The sequence below is a fragment of the Crotalus tigris genome, unplaced genomic scaffold (genome assembly GCF_016545835.1).
Source record: "Crotalus tigris isolate CLP2741 ecotype Arizona unplaced genomic scaffold, ASM1654583v1 scf7180000024461.5605484, whole genome shotgun sequence".
NCBI classification, from domain to species: Eukaryota; Metazoa; Chordata; class Lepidosauria; order Squamata; family Viperidae; genus Crotalus; species Crotalus tigris.
The window spans coordinates 1,451,176-1,473,936 of NW_024100632.1; the positions used below are offsets into that span (position 1 = coordinate 1,451,176).

General features: G+C 49.0%; 1 protein-coding gene across 1 annotated transcript; it reads left to right on the forward strand.

The window, feature by feature from the left end:
- Positions 1 to 2,203: 2,203 nt before the first annotated feature.
- LHX5 (LIM homeobox 5) lies at positions 2,204 to 20,672 on the forward strand. The gene is made up of 5 exons (XM_039332696.1): positions 2,204 to 2,727; positions 6,981 to 7,204; positions 11,597 to 11,874; positions 16,097 to 16,262; positions 20,006 to 20,672. The coding sequence occupies exons 1-5, from the start codon at positions 2,555 to 2,557 to the stop codon at positions 20,362 to 20,364; spliced, it is 1,200 nt and encodes a 399-aa protein (XP_039188630.1). The 5' UTR covers positions 2,204 to 2,554; the 3' UTR covers positions 20,365 to 20,672.
- Positions 20,673 to 22,761: the final 2,089 nt, after the last annotated feature.

Here is a 22,761-nt window from a genome sequence, read left to right on the forward strand (position 1 = left end):
GGTTTTCGGAGAAGCAACCCTCCCACTTCTGCGAGGGGGGGGGAGAGGACGGAAAAAGAAAGAAAGGAGAGGGAGAACCTTATAAATTCATCTCTCCTGTTCCCCCCCCCCCAGCGCACCTAGCATGACAAAGGCAAGGAGGGTGGAAAAAAAAAACATACCCAACTCCATTCCTAAATTTCTAGGCAACCGCCCGCACGAGCCCAAATTCCCAGTCCCTGCGTCGTGGTCTTCCCCCTCCCCGCCACTCCCACGCCCCCCCCCACGGGACAGGGGTGGTGGGAGGGGGGGGAGAGAAATGCAATCCGGGCTAGCAAACTCTGGAATCAACTGGAAAATGGGAGAGCGCCTGGCCAAGGTTGAGAGGCATTTCCCGACGGCGCGCGTTGCACCGGGGAGGGGGGGAACCCTTTTTTTATACTTCGGGGGAAAAAGCAGGCGGCGGCGGGGAGGGGCGTCTCCACGGCGGCAAAGGGGTGTCAAAACACGGGAGAGCCGGCGAATAAGACCCCCTTAGTCCTCGGCCTGCCCCGTAATTTCGTCCTTGCGTTCCGCCTCTCACGCCTATAATATTCCTGGAGTCGATTTGATAGAGAATTGGTGTAGAATTGGTAACGCTCTCGCGCGCGAACGGAGGTACGAGTGAACGCGACTCGCTAGAAAACAACACCCTTCTCCCCCCCCCATTAAATTGAAGGGTACCTGGGCTTGTTTGTTCGGAAATGTTCTGCAGGTTTTAAGGGTATCCGGTTCGGTTCGTTCTGAGGTCCAATGGCGAGCTAATTTTGCCTCAGAGGTTTTCTTTCTTTCTTTCTTTCTTTCTTTCTTTCTTTCTTTCTTTCTTTCTTTCTTTCTTTCTTTCTTTCTTTCTTTCTTTCTCTTTCCCGTTTCCTTCCTTCCCTCCCTTCTTTCTTTACTTTCTTACTTTCTTGTTTTTACTTTCCTTCCTTCCCTCTTTCCCTCCTTCCTTCTCTTTCTTTCTTTCTTTCTCTTTTTCTTTCCTTCCTTCCCTCCCTTCCTTCCCTCTTTCTTTCTTTCTTTCTCTTTCTCTTTCCTTCCTTCCCTGTTTCCTTCTTTCTCTTTCTTTCTTTCTCTATCTTTTTCTTTGCTCCTTTCTTCCCTCCCTTCCCTTTTTCTTTCTCTTTCTCTTTCCTTCCTTCCTTCCCTTCTTTCTTTACTTTCTTACTTTTATTTTTACTTTCCTTCCTTCCTTTCCTCTTTCCCTCCTTCCTTCTCTTTCTTTCTTTCTCTATCTTTTTATTTCCTTCCTTCCTTCCCTCCCTTCCTTCCCTTTCTCTTTCTCTCTCTCTCTCTCTTTTTCTTTCTTTCTCTCTTTCTTTCTTTCAACTCTTCCTTACTTTTGGCACGCCTCCGTTCCTTCCCCCTCGTCTCTGCCATTCCCGAGGTGAGGAATGAGAGAAACCACAGGTGAGGTTGCGGATGAAGAGAAATCCTCTTCATCGCGCCCCCTTCTCTTTGGACACCCGGACGGTTCTTTGGGGTGGGGGGTGGGGGGGCGGGCGGGCGTCAATTCAAGGGATTCCCCAAATCCCAGCCCCTTCCTTTCTCCACGCCACATTCCCGTCCACACCTAACGCACACCAAGCAGGCCCGGCGCCCAGGAGGAAACCGGGCAATGTTTCCAAGGCTGCGGTGGTCTCCCAGCGCGGGTCTCTCCCCTCTTACTCCCCCCCCCAGGGAAGGCAAACCGGAGCGACCCCGACGGGGGATGCGTGGGAGAGCCCCCCTGTCTCCGTCCCCACCTGATGCTTTGAGGGGGTTCTTTGGCGGAAGGGGCAGGGGTCTTCTTTGCCTCCGGTGTGCGTGGGGGGGGAAGAGGCGCCCCCCCCGAGCCCATCTTCCCACCCTCCCCTCTTCCCACCCGCCCGTCCTGGCCCAACCGAGTTGCGCCCCCGCCCGGCCCCGCCAGCGCGCCCAGGTCGGGCAGGCACAACTACTCACGGACGGCCTCGGCGCGTCAGGTGCGAATCTCGCCCCTCCACAATGGAGCTGCCTCCTTTTTTTCCCCCTCTGTGCCAAGCGCCGGGCTGGAGCCAATTTAGATATGCTATAAATTAAGAGGTTGCCATGGCCACCGGCTCGCCATTGGCCGCCGCCCGCCCGACGTGGCGCCCCACGTCACCAAATCTGAATAAGGGTGCGCGAATTACTAAAGCCCGAAGACAAAGCTGGGCGATGGGAGCAGCGCAAAAGTGGAAGCCAGTCCCGGCCAGCCAGCGGCGCGCCGGCGAAGGAGGAGGGCACCGGCCGAGGACCACCGCCGCGCCGGGGCCTTGCCAGCCACCTCCCAGCCCCGCCGCCCCGGGGGACGCCCGGCCCGCTATGCCGCGCTGAAGCCCCCCGGGAAGCCCACCCAGGCCCAGGCCAGCGCCCGGGAGACGGAGGGGCCGAGCCGCGCAACCCGAGAGCGCCCAGAGGGAGAGCAGGAGGAGGAGGAGGAGGAGGAAGAAGAGGAGGCGGCGGCGGCGGCGGCCGCGGGCGGCGCAGCGGAGCGGCTGGGCGGCGCGGCCACCCCCCCTGTCCGGCCGCGGCGATGATGGTGCATTGCGCCGGGTGCGAGCGACCCATCCTGGACCGCTTCTTGCTCAACGTCCTGGACCGGGCCTGGCACATCAAGTGTGTGCAGTGCTGCGAGTGCAAATGCAACCTCACCGAGAAATGCTTCTCGCGGGAAGGCAAGCTCTACTGCAAGAACGACTTTTTCAGGTGAGGGGGGGGGTGTCTCCTCTTCACCCCCACCCATCCACCCACCCCGCCGATCGTCTCGGCTGCTTCCCCCGGCCTTCTTTTCCCTTTGAGCACCCCCAAGGAGGATTGCGTCCCCTCCCCCCGCTCCGGCCTTCTCCTCGCTGCGTGTCTTACTCTCTTAGGAGCCAGGTGCCCCTTCCTCCCCCCCCCCCCCGCTGACACCCTTCCCTCCTCGGGCCTCGATTTACCTCCTGTCAAGCTGGAAATGTCTCGCCTGCGTCCTCCGAGGCTGTGGCACCCGGATCCTTACCCGGAGGATGCTCCGAAGCAGCTTTGGGCAGCCAAATCTAACGCGGTGGCCTCTGGAGGGGCGGGGGGGTGGAGGAGGGGGGTCTGAGGAGGAAAAAAAAAGAAAAGAAAGGGGATTTACCTGGGGGGAAAGCTTAGGAGGAATGTGGCCCCTTTCCCAGGTGGTTCGCTGGGGCTTGCCACGCTGGCTTAGGAAGGCGTAAATTCCGCTGGATCCGATCGCGTTGGCCTCCCCGGTATCTCTGGATTTGCCATGCCCAAACGAGAGAGGGAGAGCGAGAAAGAGAGGGAGGGAGGGAGGGAGGGAGGGAAAGAGAGAAAGAGATAGGGAAAGAGGGAGGGGGAGAGAAAGAGAGGAGAGAAAGAGAGAGAGGGAGGGAGAGAGAGAGAGAGAGAGAGGGAGGGAGGGAAGGAGGGAGTTAGTCTATTTATACTATTATTACGAGATTACTCGACGGCAGAGGTTAAAACCAGGAGCATCCCTGCCACCTCAGCCCATATCTCCTTCCGCTCGTGAACCGGGACAACCAGGTTTGGCCAAACGGGGCCAAGCGAAAGGAAGAGAACACCTTTTCCTCCTCTCTCTCCCCCTCCCCCGCTTCCACACTTCCCGGGCCCGGCTGCCGGCGAGGCTACACCTGGCCCACTCGGCACCTTCCCTTCGGAGACGCGCGCAGCCTGAATTGGTTTCCTCTCGCCAAGGCTGGCAGGCTGACTCGCCGGTCCGTTCATCCCTCAAGGCTCAAGGGTGGGTGGGGGGCTTAGGAGCAGCCAAAGCTCTTAATTTAGGGAATTACGAGAGAGAGGGGGGGAGACAGATGAAAGAGGGAGAGAGAGAGAGAGGGAGAGGGAGGGAGGGAGAGAGAGAGAGAGAGAGATGGAGATGGAGAGAGAAAGAGGGAGGGAGAGAGAGAGAGATGGAGAGAGAGAGAGAGAGAGAGAGAGAGAGAGAGAGGGATGGAGATGGAGAGGCCGTCGTCGCTTCCCGCTGCGAGGTTATTCTTTTCTCCCACTGGCCTCACCTGCCTGCTTAATAACACGCGCGCGTTCCCCACTCCTTTCCCACTCGTGCAACGGAGGGGCCAGTGCACACAGGCCCCAAACTGTTGGGGTTTTTTTGTTTTTTGTTTTACCCCCACCCCGAGGACTCTTCTTGATATGAACGGGACCCCTTCCTCAGGAAGGTGTGCAACCGTAAAGATTGGGGGGGCGGCGTGTGTGTGTGTGTGTGTGTGTGTGTGTGTGTGTGTGTGTGTGTGTGTAAAGGAACCTTCTCCCGCGCCTACTTCTACAAATCTGTGGGGAGTGGGTGGGGATGGGGGAAAGTGGGGAAGGCCATTTGATTGTATTATTGTATTTTATTTTACTTTATTTTTTTTTAAAGCCGCTCCTGTGAAAAGAGGCTCTCTGGGGTTTTTTCAGCGCGCGCGCGCGGGGGGGGGGACCCCTGATTATAGATATGGTAATGAAGGCCCACGTCCTAATTGAAGGGGCCGGCTCGGAGGGCGAGCGGCTTTTCTTACTTAAATGCGTTTTGTTTTGCCAACAGCAGTCGAGAAAGAGAGAGGGGTGGGAGTGGGGGGGGCAATCGGCCGCTCCCTTTCCCCCCCCAACGACGCTGCAGTGAGACTCAGCCCAGCCGGAGGGGACGAACGTGGCCCACCCGCATTCTGCTTTTTGTTTTCGGAAGACAAACACCTTACACCACTTCACACACCCCCCCCAATCGCTACAATCCACAATTAAAGCCCATTTAAAAATGCAAAAGCCAAGCCTTTAGCGTTTTGGACTGTAATTGAGGTAACCCCCCCCCCCCGTTTAAGGGTGAGGAGCACGAAGATAGGGTGGGTGGGGGGCGAGCAAGGGGAGGGGGGGAATGCTGAGATCCGCGGGTGTTTGGGCCCCGGGCGGCGGCATATGAATAAGAGGAGGTTAAGCTGGCTTTGCACATGTAAACGGGCTCTAAGGACCATTCCGAATTCTTGGAACATCCCCCCCACACCCCCAATCTCCCTATATGTCTCTCCCTCCCCTTAAAAACCCCGTAAACGGCAGGGATCAAGGGCAAATAAGATGCAGACGGCTGTATTTCTCTTTTTTTTCCTTTTTGCCCATTTTTTTTAAACGTGCGGCCTGTATTTTTATTTTTTAATTTTAGGTAAAGGAAAAGATGCTTGATTTTGCGTATGTGTGTGTGTGGGGGGGGACAAATAGAGAGCCTGGATTTCCGCTTCTAGCTTTTGAGGATTGCTTTATATCCCCAGATCCGAGCGAGCAAACGAACAAGCCAAAAGACACCTCCGGGATTTTTTTATTTAAAAAAAAAACGGAATAAAATAAAATCTGCGCAGACTTCGGGTTTTTTTTTGTTTTGTTTTTTGTTTTGCGTTTTAGACGAAGAGAAGCGGGAGAGAAAAACGAATTTCTACCCAGGCTGCAGAAAACAACCTTCTTTTTTTTAAAAAAAAAAAAATGACACCACCACCCCCCAGTGAAAACCACAGGTCCAAAATGGGGTGCCTTTCTCGAGGAACCAGATCCGAATCCAGCCAGACGGATTATCAATGATTTTTTAAATGCAGAAGCGGGGGGGGGGAGTAAAATTTTGAGAAGCAAAGCGCCTTTTCGCCTCGGCTTCCTCGCGGAGCGCTTTCCTCTTGGATCAGGCCCCTTTCTAAAGAGGATTAAGCCCTTTTTCGTTATCGTTTATACATTAATGTTGCAATTTATACATTATATAATAACATAGATTTATAGAAAGTATAAATGAGAAAGCAGGACATAAAAACGCGCCCAATCCGTTCAGAATTTTTTTTTTTTTTACAGGTCGGATCGCGAAACGCGACCCTCGTTCTTATCCAATTGTTTCCTTTCCAAAGGGCAGAAATCGGAACCTTTTTTTTTAAAGAAGGGGGGAAGCGGGAAGGCAAAATGTTCCTTCGAGCCTCCCCCCCCTCCTTTTTTTTTCTTATTTCGCGGAATTGTTTTCTCTCTGGTTTATTTTATTTCATTCCCCCCCCCCATCAATGGCGCAGAAATCAGGATCGTCACGAAAAACACTGAAAAAGGGAGAGAGATTTTTGACTGGACGGGGGGGGGCGGGGGGAGAGGAGAGGTTTCTTGGCCGGAGTGAAAAGGGAACCGATCCAGCTGATCTGTTTCGAACAGGGAGGCGCAATTTGGGTGAGGGGGGGGGCTTTTTCGGGGGGGGGTGTATATGTGTGTGTGTGAGAGAGGGGGGAGACAAAACGAGAGAACTAGAGAGAATGAGAGAGAGAGAGAGAGAGAGAACTAGCGAGAATAATAGAAGGAATGAGAGGTAGAAAGAGAGAAAGAAAGAGGGAAACAAGAGAATTAGAGAGAATGATAGAGAGAGAGAAAGAGAGAGAGAAAGAGAGAACTAGCCAGAATGACAGGAGGAATGAGAGAGAGAAAGAGGGAAACAAGAGAACTAGAGACAATGAGAGAATAAGAGAGATTGAGAGAGAGAGAAAGAATGAGAGAGAAAGAGAGAGAGAAAACGAGAGAACTAGACAGATTGAGGGGGAATGAGAGAAAGAAAGAAAGGGAAAAATGAGAACTAGGGAGAATAAGAGAGAATGAGAGAGAGAATGAAAGAAAGAGAATGTGAGAGAATGAGAGAGAGAGAGAGAATTACAGAGAATGAGAGAGGGGGAACGAGAGAGAGAGAGAGAGAGAGAGAGAGAGAGAGAGAGAGAGAGAGAGAGAGAGAGAGAGAGAGCGCAAACTGCCCCCCTTTTCAAGACTATGGATCCACCTGGGCGCCCTGCAGATCCACATTCCCGGACATCCCCCCCATAGAAACCTGGCCTTTCTCCCCCCCCTCGCCCCCCCCCGCCCCACCAGCGGGCCGCCCTGCTGCTCCTTTCTCCATCCTCTGCCTCCCATCCCCGGATCCTGCTTTTATTATTTTTTTAATGGCTTCCTCTCCTTTTTTCCAGGAAGTTTGGGACGAAGTGCGCCGGCTGCGCGCAGGGCATCTCCCCCTCGGACCTGGTGCGGAAAGCCCGGAGCAAAGTCTTCCACCTGAACTGTTTCACCTGCATGGTGTGCAACAAGCAGCTCTCCACGGGCGAGGAACTGTACATCATCGACGAGAACAAGTTCGTCTGCAAGGAGGATTACCTGAGCTCGCCCAGTTTCAAAGAAGGCAGCCTGAACTCAGGTGAGCAGATGGCCTGGGCCGCTATCCCGCCCCTTTCCCCATCTCTGGCCCTGCCTCTGAGTTCGAATCCCGGGGCCAAGGGGAGGCGACTGTGATTGATTTGGGTTCTCCGCTTTTTTTCCCCTCCCTGCTTTGGGGTGGGGTGGGGACAAAACACCTCCATTTGCCCCAATGGAGACCACATTTATGTGGCCAAGCAAACATTATTTGCTCCACCTGTTTTTTGCCCCATTTGGCGACTTTTCCTGCCAGCGTTGTTAAGCGAATCACTGCTAAGTTAAGTTAGGAACCGGTTGTTAAGTGAATCTGGCTTCCCCATTGATTTTGCTTGCCAGAAGGTCGCATAAGGGGATCTTGTGACCCCCCCCCCAGAGATGGCAACTGTCATAAATACGAGTCAGTGGCCAAGTGTCTGAATTTTGATCGAGTGACCAAAAGGGGAGGCTGCAACAGTCGGTCCGTAAGTGTGGGAAACAATCATAAATCGCATTTTTTGGTGCTGTTGTAACTGTGAAACAGTCACTAAATGAACAGTTGGAGTCTTGGATTCTGCACTCCCCACCGTGAATAGTGTGGTCTCTAAATGAGTGATTTAAGAAGGGGGCTTGGATGGAGAGTGTCATAGGCCCGTCTCTGGATCTCGGCTAGATCTAAGATGGCTTGGCTGCTCTTATAAATCAGTGTTTCTCACTGTGGGTAGTTTGAAGATGCCTGGACTTCAACATCGTTTATAAATTATATTGCAATTTATAAATTAGCACAGTGGCTGGGGAAGTGGTGGGGGGCAGTTGAAGTCCACACCTTCTTCTGTTACAGATGGATTTAGTTGGCTCGCTAGCTCCATGTTGTGCCTTCCTTTCAGAAGCTTAAGGCAGTCAAGCCAACAGGTTAAGCTGACAGGTGGGGCCTGGGCCAAATCCCTGAGAGAAGATGGGTTTGGCATGAAACCCCCCCCCCGTGGGTTGTGTTGTTGTTGTTGTTGTTGGTTTCCCACAAAGCCTCACTGTTGAAGATGGTTAGGTAAATTTCTGAATAGGCAAGTATCCCTCAGCTTGTGCTGTAGGAAATGTTTCTGAAATGTGGTTTTCAGCTAAACAGGAGGACAGTAAATGTAATAGAAGAAGAGACACATTCCAAGTTTTTTTGGGGGGAGGCGAGAATAGGAGAAATCCTCTCCCCACTACAATCCTACAAGTCCTTCCTTCCTTCTTTCCCTCCCTCCCTCCCTCCCTTCTTTCCTTCCTTCCTTCCATCTTCATATTAAGCTTTTTAAGAATCCCATGCTATTTTCATTCAGCCGTGAAGTAGCAGGTTTTCCAAAGCCATCAGGAGCTTCTGTTTCATAGGAAGTTTCACTAACTTTCCAAGTGGAAAGGGACGACTGTGGCACGGGGGGGGGGGGAGGGAAGCAGAATTTCAGATGGCCAGTTCTGGGTTGGGGGGGCTCCTTCCCCTGGCTGTTGGCCAGAGTGTAGCCAAGACAATTGTGAGACGGGATCAGGTGCATTTCCAGCCTGCTCCATCTCCTTCTCTTTGTGCGTGCCTAATTTAGTGATGTGGGGAGAGAAATTGGGGTCTGGGAGCCCTGCAGATACCCTCACCATCTGCATGAAAAGGGTCTTCTCTTCATGGAACCTGCTCAGACCGTGGCATCTGCCAAACGCACTCTTCTCCCGGCTTTCTGCAAGCCAGATTTTCCTAACTTTCTCCCCACCAAATGGGGGCCACCCCACATCCTGTCCCCTTCAGCAAGTCCGGCATGCGAGAGGGGAGGGCAATGGGAGCTGTTCTCCTGCAAAAAGAGCCTGGGGGGAGGGGGCAGCCAAGGGTGGTCCCCACACAAGTGCATCTTCCTGCCATCAATCGAGAAGCAAGTTCAAGGGGGCTGCTGGCCTTGCTGAAGATGTGAAGGACCCAACTAAAAGGGGAGACTCCTTCCAGTTGTGCTTTGGCTTGTGGTGATTTCATGAATGTGTCCATGTAGTTTCCTTGGCAGAAATAATGGATGTGGTTTGCTATAGACTTGGTGGTCTCCCATACAAGACCTTCCTCCCCTCTTTCCCTCCCTCTTCATCACTTTCCTTTTCCTTCCTTCCTTTCTTTCCCACTGCCTCACTTTTCATCACTTTCATCTTTCTTTCTTTCTTTCTTTCTTTCTTTCTTTCTTTCTTTCTTTCTTCCTTCCTTCCTCCCTCCCTCCCTTTTCATCACTTTCATCTTCCTTTCTTCTTTCCCTCTCCCTTCTTCCCTTTTCTTCCTTCCTCCCTCCCTTCTTCCCTGCCTTTTCATCACTTTCATCTTCCTTCATTCCCTCCCTCCCTCTCTCTCCCTCCCTCCCTCCCCTCCTTCCCCTTCCTTCCTTCGTTCCTTCCTTCATTCATTCCTTCCTTCCGCATATTTCAAGTGGAGGAGAATGACATTTCCTCAACCAGACTGCCCAGCGCATGAGAATATACTTCCCATCATTAAGTTAGACAGCCTGGCTGAGATTCCTTGGATTGGTCGTCCAAAATCTCTCCAGAGCAGCAGCTGGCGATGGCTTTTCCAAATAGCTCAGTGAGTTGGCTGCTACCCTTGTGCTTCCAAGCCCTCCTTTTCCACAGCTTTATCTGTTTGGCTGATTCGTTAATGAATCAATTAATTGATTGCCTTCCCACTGCCTTTGGGCGCCTCTGTCCTCTCTAAGCAACTCCCCTCCTTTTATTTGACACAGGCAGACCCGTTTTCTTCCTGGATGCTTCTTCCCAAGAAACCTGAAAATCAACAGAGTAGGTTCATTCACAGAGAGCAAGATGGGGGCGGGGGGTTCCCATCATGGGAGAGCAGCTTTTTTGTGGGAGGTGGGGAGAGTCAAAGGGAAGGCCTGTTAGAAGGAAGACCTGTTGGTTGATGCTGTTTTCTCCCTTGCTTTGAAATGTCATAAGTTGGCTCCGTTGTATGTAAACTCTTCTTCTCTTTTCTGCTGAATGAGACCCAAGGTAGACTTTCTTCTGACTTCCCCATAATAGTGCTGGACAGAGTGTATCTCCTTTATCTCGGGCTCCCAAGAGAGACATGCTGTGTGTTTTTTTTTTCCCTCCTAGCAGATGTCTGTATAGTTCCTTCCTTGTCTTAGGCAGAACCTCACTAGACTAAAGCAGGCAACCTGTAGTAGTAGGAGGAGTGGAAGAATCTCGAGGTGGAGTTAAAAGAGAGGTCAGCCTGGGATCTGTACATAGTCACCATGAATTGAGAGGATTCCTGTGCGTAGGCCTTTTAGCAATGAATCAGTTGAATTGGAGAATATTTATAGCTCAGGGTTGAAGTGAGGAGTCCTTGGTGCTCTCCGAGGTTGGTGGTTTTCTTGCAGACATTTCATTATCCAAACTAGGTAACATCCTCAGTGCTAGCAACACTGAAGGAGGAAGGGTGCATTTATATAATGTATGTTGTTATTTGTGGTTTTTACTTGTGTGTAGTGTGCACTGTCAACAGCACTTAATTTACACAATGACAATAAAGATTCTACTCTATTCTACTCTACTCTATTCTACTCTACTCTACTCCACTCCACTCCACTCCATCCCATTCCTCATTATTCTATTCTATTCTATTCTATTCTATTCTATTCTATTCTATTCTATTCTATTCTATTCTATTCTAATTCTATTCTACTCTACTCTACTGTACTCTACTCTACTCCACTCCACTCCACTCCACTGTACTCTACTATACTCTTCTCTACTCTACTTCACTCCATCCCATTCCATTCCTCATTATTCTATTCTATTCTATTCTATTCTATTCTATTCTATTCTATTCTATTCTATTCTACTGTACTCTACTCCACTCCACTCCACTCCACTGTACTCTACTATACTCTTCTCTACTCTACTTCACTCCATCCCATTCCATTCCTCATTATTCTATTCTATTCTATTCTATTCTATTCTACTGTACTCTACTCTACTCCACTCCACTCCACTGTATTCTACTATACTCTTCTCTACTCTACTTCACTCCATCCCATTCCATTCCTCATTATTCTATTCTATTCTATTCTATTCTATTCTATTCTATTCTATTCTATTCTATTCTATTCTATTCTATTCTATTCTATTCTGGATCCCTCAATTGGATCTTTACACGTGGACCTGGCCTTTCATGCCTGACACTAACTACTATCCACATAAAGCATATACTCTGGGAACTCTTGAGGAGGAGCCATCTTCACCCTCATTCTCACACACAAACTATCTTAACTCAGGGGTGTCTTGCTCTTCCTGAATGCACTCCTTCCCTCCTAGGAATCCAGGCCACATTCCACCGCTTCTGGCTAAGGTCCCCCCATGACGCTACTTGCTCTTTCTTCCTCCCACCCTCTTGACCATTCTCCCTTTACCCCCCCAACAGTTTCTTCCTGTACCGATCGAAGTTTATCTCCGGATCTTCAGGACCCCATGCAGGATGATACAAAGGAGACAGACAATTCCACTTCCTCGGATAAAGAGACCACCAACAATGAAAATGAGGAGCAGAACTCTGGGACCAAAAGAAGAGGACCTCGGACCACTATCAAGGCCAAACAGCTGGAGACCCTCAAGGCGGCTTTTGCAGCCACCCCTAAACCCACCCGGCACATCCGGGAGCAGCTAGCTCAAGAGACGGGGCTCAACATGAGAGTCATCCAGGTAAGATCAAATATTTTGCTATCATAGAGTTTTGAAGGGGTCCAGTTGGAAAATGGCAAGACCACACTTGGAGTACTGCATCCAGTTCTGGTCATCGTGATCCCCCCACCCCCCAAAAACCAACAACCCTATTGAGACCCTAGAAAGAGTGCAGAGAAGAGCAGCAGAGATAATTAGGGACCCTAGATGAAGGTTGTGGGAACTGGGAATGTCTAATGAGCAGAAGAACTGGGAGTGATATGATAGCAGTCTTCCAATATTTAAGGGGCTGTCCAAGAAAAGAGGAGTCAAGCACTAGAAAGTAAGGAGATCCAGGCAGTTCATATGGATATAAACAATTATTGCAAGCTTAAGCTCTCTAACAAGAATCCGAACTACTAACAGTCAAAGCAATTTGTGCGGTAGATAAGGAATTCACGATGGGCTGGACTTAAATCTCTTGTGAGCGCAAAGGGACTCATGACTGATGATGCATTTGACCCCTCCCTCAGGCTCAGCCTGGGCATCTTCTACAGAGGGGGGGGGGAATCATCCAAAGAACCTGAGGGCAAGACAAGAAGTAATGAGTAGAAGCTTGTTAAAGAGAAATCCAACCTAGAATTGAGGAGCGATTTCCTGACAGTGAGAACAACTAACCAGTGGAACAGCTTGCCACCAGAAGTTGTGGATGCTTAATCATTGGAGGTTTTCAAGAAGAGACCGGACAATCATTTGTCCAGGATGGTAAAAGGCAGGGATGTCAAATTGTGGGCTGGATGTGTCATGAGGAAACCACGCGCACCCCATTGCCGGCAATCGGGAAAAAGTTCTGATATGTTGTGCGACGTCCCGAGTTTGACATGTCTGGTATAGGATATGCTCTCTGAGCAAGGAGTTGGACTAGAAGATCTCCAAGGTCCCTTCCAACTCTGTTATTCCGTATTCTATTCTATTCTGAATGATTGTTTACCATACTTTTACCAAGAGCCCTGGTGGTGCAGTGGTCAGAATGCAGTATTGCAGGCTAACTCTGCCCACAGCATGGCGTTCGATCCTGACCGGCTCAAGGTTGACTCAGCCTTCCATCCTTTTGAGGTCGGTAAAATGAGGACCCAGATTGTTGGTGGGGCAAGATGCTGACTCTGTAAACCACTTAGAGAGGAGCTGTAAAGCAGTATATAAGCGGCATTTAAGTCTAAATGCTATTGCTATCGCTTACCAAACATCTGCAAGAAAACAGCCAAGCTCAGAGAGCACCAAGGATCCCTCAGTTGGATCTTCCCATGAGGATCTGGTCTTTCACGCCTGACACGATCACCCCCATAAAGTATTTACTCTGTGAACTCTTAAGGAGAAGCCATCTAATAGATAATCTTTGGAGGGTTTTTTGGATTCTTTGTGGACATTTATCATAGCCCCAGAGGTTTTCTAATGCCTTTTAGAATTAAGTCTCCTCCATGTCCTTTCCAATTCTGCCTTTTTATCTACCAAAGCAGGGGCACACATTTCTACACCTTTTAGGTGATGCTATCACTTCTCACCATGGATATCTGGAAAGAATCTCCAGTCCTGAACCATCTCCAAGGACTTTTCTCCCCCCCACCCCTTCCACGAAAAGGAGAACCATCGTGAAATGTTGACTTTGTCAAGCTGTGGGCTTCTTTGGGCTCTTTTCCAGAATGATTTTTTTTTTATTTTTACAGACAGCCATCATCCTTCTTCATTACTGTCTTCTAGGAAATATTTTGAGCCCCTAAACTTTTGCTGCTTTAATTAAGAATGGGGTGTTAGGAAGTCAGCTTAACAAACACCAGAAGTTGCAGGAGTCACAGCCACCAGATCCCTTTTGGAATGGAGATTACTTTGACCAGATTTCTTCCCAATTTGCCAGTTGGCCAGTCTTTCCATTTTCTAAGAATCTGCTAATGAGAGAACTACATGAGTGTTTTCAGATTCAAAGCAATATGCTGCAAAAGTTAGTCCCTGATGGCTCAGAATGAGTTCTTCTCTGCCCTGAATCTTCCAAAATAAATCAGCTTTTCCTCTTGACTAGTACCCTTCACAGGTGGGAAACAACAGTTTCCATCCAACATGGGGAGTCTGGTGGGGAAGATCTCCAGATCTTCCAGATTCTTGGGTTCCTGGTCCGGTACGGAAGTTGCTATTTGTCTGAAGATCTTCTCAGCTCCATAGGCCAAGAAATCTGGTTGACCACCAACTCCAGTTCTTTTTTTAAAAAAAAAATAAAAATCTTCCATCTTTTCAAAATTCTCTTCTTTTGCTTGGCACCTCAACACGGGCCTTCTTGAAGAAAACTTCCACCTGGATTTCCCTGTTTGCCTAGGTTTAAATTAACTATGGACTAGGCAGGGGCTTACAAACATGGCAAATTTTAAGACTTGTGACTTCATTTCCCAGAATTCCCCAACCTGAATGATTGGCTGAAGAATTCTGGGAGCTGAGGTCCACAGGTCTTAAAAGTGGCCCATTTTGGAGACCTCTGGACTAGCCCAGTGTCTTAGGATTCACATACACCCCCAAATTAGTTCCACAGGCTGGGTTTAGCTCCCCAGTAACTGGTTTGTTGACGACTCAATGAATCTTGTGAACGCACACCCCACTTTCTTAAATCATTAGCTGGTGTGGAACTAAGCAGAGTGAAATTAATGTAAGACTAGCAAAGGGGAGTGAGAGACCCGGCTGGTATATTAAGTATTTTTTGAATCTTCTCCATTCGGAAAAAGAAATATCCTTTTTGAATGATCTCCACAGAGCTGCTCCCTGGGTCTTTTCTGATGAATAATCTTCTGTCTGGGAGGATTACGGCCGCATTCTCACCACGCACTTAACCCAGATCTTCAATTGATCCCTTTGCTGAGTTCCGCCAACCCCAACCACCAACTAACCCAATGGGAGGCATTGTCCAACCCCTCCCAGTTGTCACCTCCTTTCCCTCCACCGAGGCATTCGAGATTAACCCACCTTAGCTGGTTGCGTGAATACAACAATCTGCACAAAACAAGTGCAGTTGTGCGGATAGAAGACAATCTTTGTAGCTGAGGGTTGAGCTGTGGGGTCTTTGGTGCTCTCCGAGCTTGGATGTTTTCATGCAGACGTTTCATGACCCAACTTCATAACGTCATCAGTGCTAGGATGAAATGGGGTTTATGGGGGGAGGAAGAGGAGGAGGAGGGGAGGGGAGGGAGGACTGTGGGGGTCCTTGGTGCTCTCTGAGCTTGAATGTTTTCTTGCAGACTTAATAACATCAGTGCTAAGAGGGAGTGGGGATTGTGAGAGGAGGAGGACTATGGGGTCCTTGGATATTTTCTTGCAGACATTTTATTACCCAACTAGGTAACATCTTCAGTGCTAGGAGGAAATGGGGTTTGCAGAGTGGAGGAAGAGGAGCTTTGTAGGTTTTTTAATAAAGATCTTATTACTTTTTCCCCCCATAAACGTATGTTAATTTTTCCAATCAACGAGTTTTCTGGAGTTTGCTCTGCTAATACATGTTCAATTCCTAACCCTTCATTCTTTCCTCTAGCCAACAATAAAATAAGTCCCAAATTTGATAATAGTCTGTATCTTCTTTATCTTTCAACCTCATAGTTAATCTGTCCATCTCTGCACATTCCAATATTTTTCTGATTATTTCTTCTTCTGACAACAATCCTTCATTCTCCCAGTATTGTGCAAAAATGATTCTCGCTGCTGTAGTGATGTGTAAGATGAAATATAATTTCTGCTTATTAGTCTTTTCAGGCATAATACCTAGTTAAAAAAAAAAGTTCAATGTATTGGCTTAGCAAACTCCAGACAACTTTTGATTGGAAAAATTAACATATATTGATGAGACAAAAAAAATAATAAGAATGAAAAAAAAAAAGTTCAGGTTTAAACGCTCTCTGGCCTTGGATATTTTCTTGCAGCTATTTATTACCCAACTAGGTAACATCTTCAGTGCTAGGAGGAAATGGGGTTTGCCGAGTGGAGGAAGGGGAGGAGCTTTGTGGTTTTCTTGTAGACCTTTCACTACCATACTAGGCAACACCATCAGGGCACCCCGTTGCTTTCTAGAAGGATCCTTCTCACTCCCCCCCCCCCATTTTCCAATTGCACCTGCCTTTCCCTTCATCCCATTTTGGGTGCAGCCTGGTCCTGGGGATCTGGGATGGGTGTTGCATGTCTGCTCGGAGACCCTCCCCTTACCATCTCTCTCTCCCCCCTCCCCGGTCCCCAACAGGTTTGGTTCCAGAACCGGCGCTCTAAAGAGCGAAGAATGAAGCAGCTGAGCGCGCTGGGCGCCCGAAGACACGCGTTCTTCCGAAGCCCTCGGCGCATGCGCCCTCTGGGTGGCCGGCTGGATGAATCCGAGATGCTGGGCACGGCTCCTTACAGTTACTACGGAGGTAACTCGGTTTCTTCTCCTCCTCCTCCAAAGGGAGTTTGTTGGGTGTTTTTTTTGGGTCTGAATGTGCTGCTTCAAGGACGAGCTTCTTTTCTGGGGCTTATTTTCTCTTGCACTTAAGACTCCCGGGTCGTGGGAAAAGGTTACGTCTTGGTTTCCCAGTCAAGGTCTTAGTTTAGACGGCGAGCGTTTGAGGGGTTGGGTCCGGGCTAGGTTGACAGCGTACGCCCATCGTGGTTTGTTGGGTAGGCCGCCCTGGCTGGGCTCCCCGGCGTCGCAAAGCCCCTTGGACTCTGCGTCCGGAGATGCGGGCGGTGCGCGTGAGGTGGTCGGCCTCGAGCAAGGGTGCGCACGTGCACGTTGCACGTGTCCCCAGCCTTTGGGTTGGAAGCCTTCGGGCTGGAGAGTTCACGGGGAAGAGGGAGGCGAAGGTGCCGCTCGGCGGGTTTTTTCTCACTTGCTCCAAAATAAAAAGAAAACAAAAGCTTCTTGGTCCGCACGGAGGGGAGATTCCAAATCCGGAAAATTAACCTTTATTAGGAAAGTTTTGCGATGGATGGAAAAGGCAGCGTTTTCCCGTGAGAGTGTATTTTTCCATTTTTTTTTCCTTGTTTGCGTTTTTGGCCTTTGTTCCTTCTCTCTTTCTTTCTTTCTTTCTTTCTTTCTTTCTTTCTTTCTTTCTTTCTTTCTTTCTTCCTTCCTTCCTTCCTTCCTTCCTTCCTTCCTTCCTTCCTTTGTTTTCTTTTTCTTTCTTATTCTCTTTTTTCTTTCTTTCTTTCTTTCTCTTTCTTTTTTCCCTCCCTCCCTCCTTCCTTCCTTCGTTCCTTCCTTCCTTGTTTACCTCTCTCTCTCTATCTATCTCTTTCTTTCTTTCTCTGTTTTCTTTCTTTCTCTTTCTCTTTTTTTTCTTTCTTTCTTTCTTTCTTTCTTTCTTTCTTTCTTTCTCTTTCTTTCTTTCTTTTTTCCCTTCCTCCCTGCCTTCCTTCCTTCCTTTTCTTCCATGTTTACCTCCCTCTCTCTCTCTCTCTCTCTCTCTCTCTCTCTCTCTCTCTCTCTCTCTCCTTTCTTTCCACCTCTTTCAGACTGGGGTGTCTCCAATGACCCTTGGCCTGACCCTACCTGTTTGCGCGCTGCACCTTGTTTTTGTGGTTTTGTATTGAGTTGATCTCTGCAGGACACTCGTCAGAATAGGCCTCCTATTCAGTTGCTCCGAATCAATCGGAATGTCAGGACGTGCAATTGGACCACAAGGTTGCAAAACGGGAACAGGTTCCTTATGGCTTGGATAAGGAGTGAGGTTCCTGGAATGGGAGGTGTCTTTCAGCTGATGGAGTGGGTCCCCCCCCCCTTTTTGATAATGCCTAATTGCATTTGTGTAAGAATAACATCTATTTATATGGGGGGGGAGAGAGAGGGAAGAGAGAGAGGTATTTATTTTTAAATTGTGTATTATGTTACCATTAATATGTATACACAGCTATATCTCTAGTCCCGTGTTTCTGTGCTGTTGAGAGAGTAGGCAATATTTTTTGAGCATGAGTGTGGTAATTTGTGATTATTGATAAAGTCAGTTTCAATTATTAGCTACCACAGAAGTTTTCTCCAAACTGGTTCTTCAGGTTTTCCCACAGTGCCCTCATCCCCACTTGCATTCCCTCAGCTTCTCTTCACTTCCAATTTCCCAAAATTAAGAGTTTTCTCCAGAGAGTTGGGTCTTCACGCAATGCGTCCTAAGTAGAATAATTTAAACCTGGTCATTTGGGCCTCCAGTGAGGCCTCTGGCTTGATTTGTTCCACCGTCCATTTGTTTGTTTTCTTAACTGTCCACCCTATTCTCAGGAATCTTTTCCAACTCCAAAATTCAAAGGTGTCAATGGTCTTCCTGTCCTGCTTCTTTTAAAGTCCAACTTTTCACTTTCATGAAGCGTCCAAATGTCAGGATTCTGATTTTTTGTAGGCAGAGATACATCAGGGAATCTGAATGTCTTCCTGGCTATGCTACCAAGTGCAGGTCAATTCCATATTTCTGGGGTGCCGGTTCCTTTCCTGTGGATGGTTAATCCTAAGAGTCAGGAATTCTCCACCACTTTCATAGCTTCAAGGATTCTAAGGCTGGACCTGTCATTAGTTCAGTCTTCTTGATAGCTAATTTTATTCCCATTTTTTTTCCCCACTGTGCTCCTTGACTTTTACTGCTAAAGTAGATTGGGTTTCTAGATCTGGATATTGGCCTTAAAAAGGTGGCATGGGTACATGTGCAAAGCTGCAGCATAAGCGTGATTACAGATGTCCACTAAAATGTATTGTCAGGTGATTATTTTGCAAAGCAGTGCAGGGTAATAGGGCAGAAAGTTGCACATATTTTAAGTGTGAATTAAAAAGCCTCGTTAGCATGGTCAGCTTTGTTCATGGGCCTAGTAATGAATGAGTAGACCTTGGTAGGTCATTGCTTTCTGAACCATCCCCCCCCCCCCGTATGTGTTTTCACACACGCATTTCCAAATGCAGAATCTGTCTGGTTCTCTCTCTAATAGAATTAACTAGAGCCAGTTGCAGCAATTGTGCCAGCACATTCGCCCTGGTACGGAGGGGAACCCCCTTCTCTTATCTACCCCTCCCCACACCTGCATCCCACACCCCCAGCGTGGGGGGTCTGCCATTCAAGCCCCACCTTTTAAGACCCAGCACACAAGCTGGCTTTTCAATGAATTTAGGGAAGATTGATCGGCAGAAGCGCCTTTGATGTATTTCCTTCCTGTGTGTGTTGTGTGTGTGTGTGTGGTGGTGTTGGGGGGGGGAGAAATGGCGATTTTGTGGCTGTGTTCTTACAGGTTGAAATGGCCTAGCCAGTAAAGTTGTATGGAATTCAAGAGCAAAAAAAAAAAAAAAAAAAAGGTCTATAAGGAGCATTGTTCCTTAGAATCCAAACAAAGGGGGCAAAAATTAAAATCCTTTTGGAAAGCACAAATCTACCAAGATCTACTCAGAAGTAAATCCAGGAGAACCCCATGGGGGTTTACTCCCATGGAAGCAGGTATCCCTAGGGGTGTCGTAGCTTCTCACTGGGTCCAACTGTTCGGAAAATGGGCCTTACTTAGAAGAGTCAGTAAGCAAAGGGTTGGGTTTAAAGGCCCCAAATACATTGCCTCATAAGGCAGGTGGACGAGGATAATGGGAGCTGTAGTCTGAAGCGACTCAGAGAGCACCCCATCGGAGGGTTATTGGGGGGGGTGTTATCCTGGCTTGCTGTAGGGGATTTATCCACCCCAGGGGTCGAAATGGAGAATAAACCACATCTGTTGGGTCAGGGTCAGCTTCTCCAGTTGTGCATTAATACTGGGCTCATTCTGGGGTCTACGTATCGGGGATAAGCAGTGGGGGCTTCATGAGGGACCCCCGAGCTTGGGGTGTTTAAAAAAGGTCTGCTTTTTAATCCAATTTGCTCCACACAAAAGCTCCTGATCTTTTGCATCCCCCCCCACTTTCCAATCCCACTAAGCCAGTCTTCTCCCCCCCCAGCCCTCCTCCAAATGTGGTGTGTGGGTGCAACTCATTTCCTTTTTGTGGGGTGCAAATCAATTCTTTGTGGGGTGCAACTCCGTTCCTTTTTCTGGGGTGCAAATCAGCTGCTTTTTGTGGGGTGCAAATCTGTTCCTTTTGGGGGGGGCTGCAATTCAGGGGAGCCTCTCCCATCACTCACCCCCTTCTCTGCTCTCTTCCCCCCCCTTTCCCCCCTCCCTGCAGATTACCAAGGCGATTACTACGGGCCCGGGAGCAACTACGACTTTTTCTCGCATGGCCCCCCCTCACAGGCACAGTCGCCGGCCGACTCCAGCTACATCCCGACCTCGGGGGCCAGCTCCACCCCACTCGGGCCCCTGGACGCCCCCTTGGCCGGACATCATACCTCGGAGAACCAAAGGTACACGGATATGATCTCCCACTCCGACACGCCCAGCCCGGAGCCGGGGCTGCCCGGCTCGCTGCACCCCATCCCGGGCGAGGTCTTCAGCGGGGGTCCCAGCCCCCCCTTCCCCATGTCGGGGTACAGCGGGCCCCTTTCGCATTCCAACCAGGAGCTCAGCGAAGCGGCTGTGTGGTAGAGCGCCCAGGGGGGCAGGGGGGGACGCCGTGGGGCTCCAGGCCCCTCCTCCAAGCCCTAACTCGAACCCAGAGCCCCCTTCCCACCAGGGAGAAGGGCTGAGGCCATCCCGCTTCCCTCGGAGCCGCTCCAGGACCACGCTGGCCCGCTGCCTTGCCCCAAGTGGGCCCAGGGGAGACGCTGTGAAGCCCGGGGAAGGGCCGCCAGCTGCCAACCTCCAGCTCCACCACTCTTTGGACCAAAGTAGGATTCGCTTCTGGTTTCCGCAGACTGGAGGATGGGGATTGGAGGAACGGGAGGGGGTTTCACTTCCACCCACCCACCCACCCACCCAGGATAGTGTCTTGGGTTCGGTTTTTAGTGTTCCTTTTTTTTTGTTTTTACGAAAAGGGGGGAAATGAAGAAACACACAAACAGACACACAAACGCGCACACACACACAAAAAAGCAAGTTGGAATTTGGTTCACTTTGTTTTCCTTTCTTCGGATTCGGACCCAACAGGAAAAAAAAAGATGAGAAAGAGAATGGATTTCTTTTCATCAGAAGGCTGGTTTTGATTGACAGAGCAAAGAGGGGAGGGAGGGGGGAGCTGGAGAGAGAGTTGTTGGGTGTTTTTTTTTTGCTGGTGATGTGGCGCCCCCTGGTGGTCGGTGCTTGGAACGACACACCGGACTTCTTAAAAACACCTCCAGGTGGATTGGCGAGAGAGGGTGTTTTCGTTTTCCTTTGGTTGAATTAATTAATTAATATTATTCTAATATTCTTATTTTTATTGGGGAGGGGAGGAAACACCCCCAACACCCTCCCCACACACACCCCAACGACCAATAACAGCAAAACATTTTCAAAAAAGAAGAGAAAAGCAACTCATTTGAGGATGGTGAGGACCCTTGCACCGAACTTTGCTGCGAGGCTGTTTAAGGATGTATCATAGGGTTTTTTGCTCCTACTTTCTTTATTTTGTATAAAGAAGAAACAAATAAAGTATGTTTTTGTGTTTACTGATCATTTATTCTATCGAGGATCTCCAGGGCCAAAGTGGCCCTGAACGAAAAGGATGCATGCCGAATTGGTATGAGAAATGACAAAAATAGCCGTATCTAAATAATAACCAAAGCAAATTACAATTTTTGAGGCTGTGGTTTCTCTTGAGAAAATATCCGGATTGAATGCAAGAAAAAATGGAATCGAATCTTTAATACTGTCACAAACCAGCATAAAGGGGTCAAGTGTAAAGACTTGTGGACTTCAACTCCCAGAATTCCTCAACCAGCCACGGGAGTTAAGTCTCCAGTGATGGAGCACCCACAGGTCTTGAAGGCAAGCCGTCCCCTGGTTAATTTTTCTCACTGTTAAGAAAGTTCTAGACTGCTTCTCTCCTTGATCAGTTTCCATCCATTGCTGCTTGTCCTGCCTTTAGGGGCTTTGGAGAATAATTGGGTTGCAAGGGACCTTGGAGGTCCTCTAGTCCAGCCCCCTGCTCAAGCAGGAGACCCAATACCATCTCAGACAAGTGGCTGTCCAGTCTCTTCTTAAAATCCTCCAGTGATGGAGCACCCACCAATTCTGAAGGCAGGCCATTATTAACCGGGGAATCTTTGCTGCTGTGGAAAATTTACTGTTGGGATCCTAAACCGATCGCATCCCATTTTCAAAACGTCATATTGTGGGCTGCCTGGAGCCAGCATCCGGATCGATCTCTCAAATCAAACATGACCCACTCAAAAAGGAATTGCCGATTCCGGATTCAACTAATCCAACCCCAAATCAAATATTAACACCTCCCACCTTTGCCCCCAAGCAGTTTATTTATTTATGAGACTTATATACCGCTTTAAGTGCAAGCACTCTCTAAGCGGTGTACACCAGTAAGCAATGTATATATATATATATTTACATTGCCCCCAACAATCTGGGTCCTCATTTTACCTACCCCAGAAGGATGGAAGGCTGAGTCAACCTTGAACCGGTGAGATTTGAACTGCTGACCTGCTGAACACGGTGAGCTAAAGTGGCCTGCAGTAGTGCACCCTAACTGCTGTGCCACCTCGGCTCAGTTCGTGGTTATTTTCAAGCTTTTCCATCGGAACGGTTCTCTTAAGGCCCCCCCCCAAGCCAAAGGCATTGGTGTTGACGGGAGAGGAACTGCCATAATTAAAAATAATTATGACAATAATGCAGGCAGACACTAGCAAATAAGTGAGTCTAAGTTGGCACACTTGCTAATTGCAGTGCAGAGTCTCCGTCAAAACAAGGCAACTCTGGATAAACATTGATGGGGCTAAATAATCACTGGATGCAAACAATGCAGGAGTTGCCTCTGGGAGACGAGAGAGCTGCCGTTGAAAGAGATGGAAAGAAACGTAAATCAAAATTTAAATAAGTCTGGTAAGGAAG

Coding starts and splice junctions, on each gene's coding strand:
- LHX5 (XM_039332696.1), top strand. CDS start 2,555: ATGATGGTGCATTGCGCCGGGTGCGAGCGACCCATCCTGGACCGCTTC. Junction 2,728..6,980: donor TGCAAGAACGACTTTTTCAG/GTGAGGGGGGGG, acceptor CCTTTTTTCCAG/GAAGTTTGGGACGAAGTGCG. Junction 16,263..20,005: donor TCCTTACAGTTACTACGGAG/GTAACTCGGTTT, acceptor CCCTCCCTGCAG/ATTACCAAGGCGATTACTAC.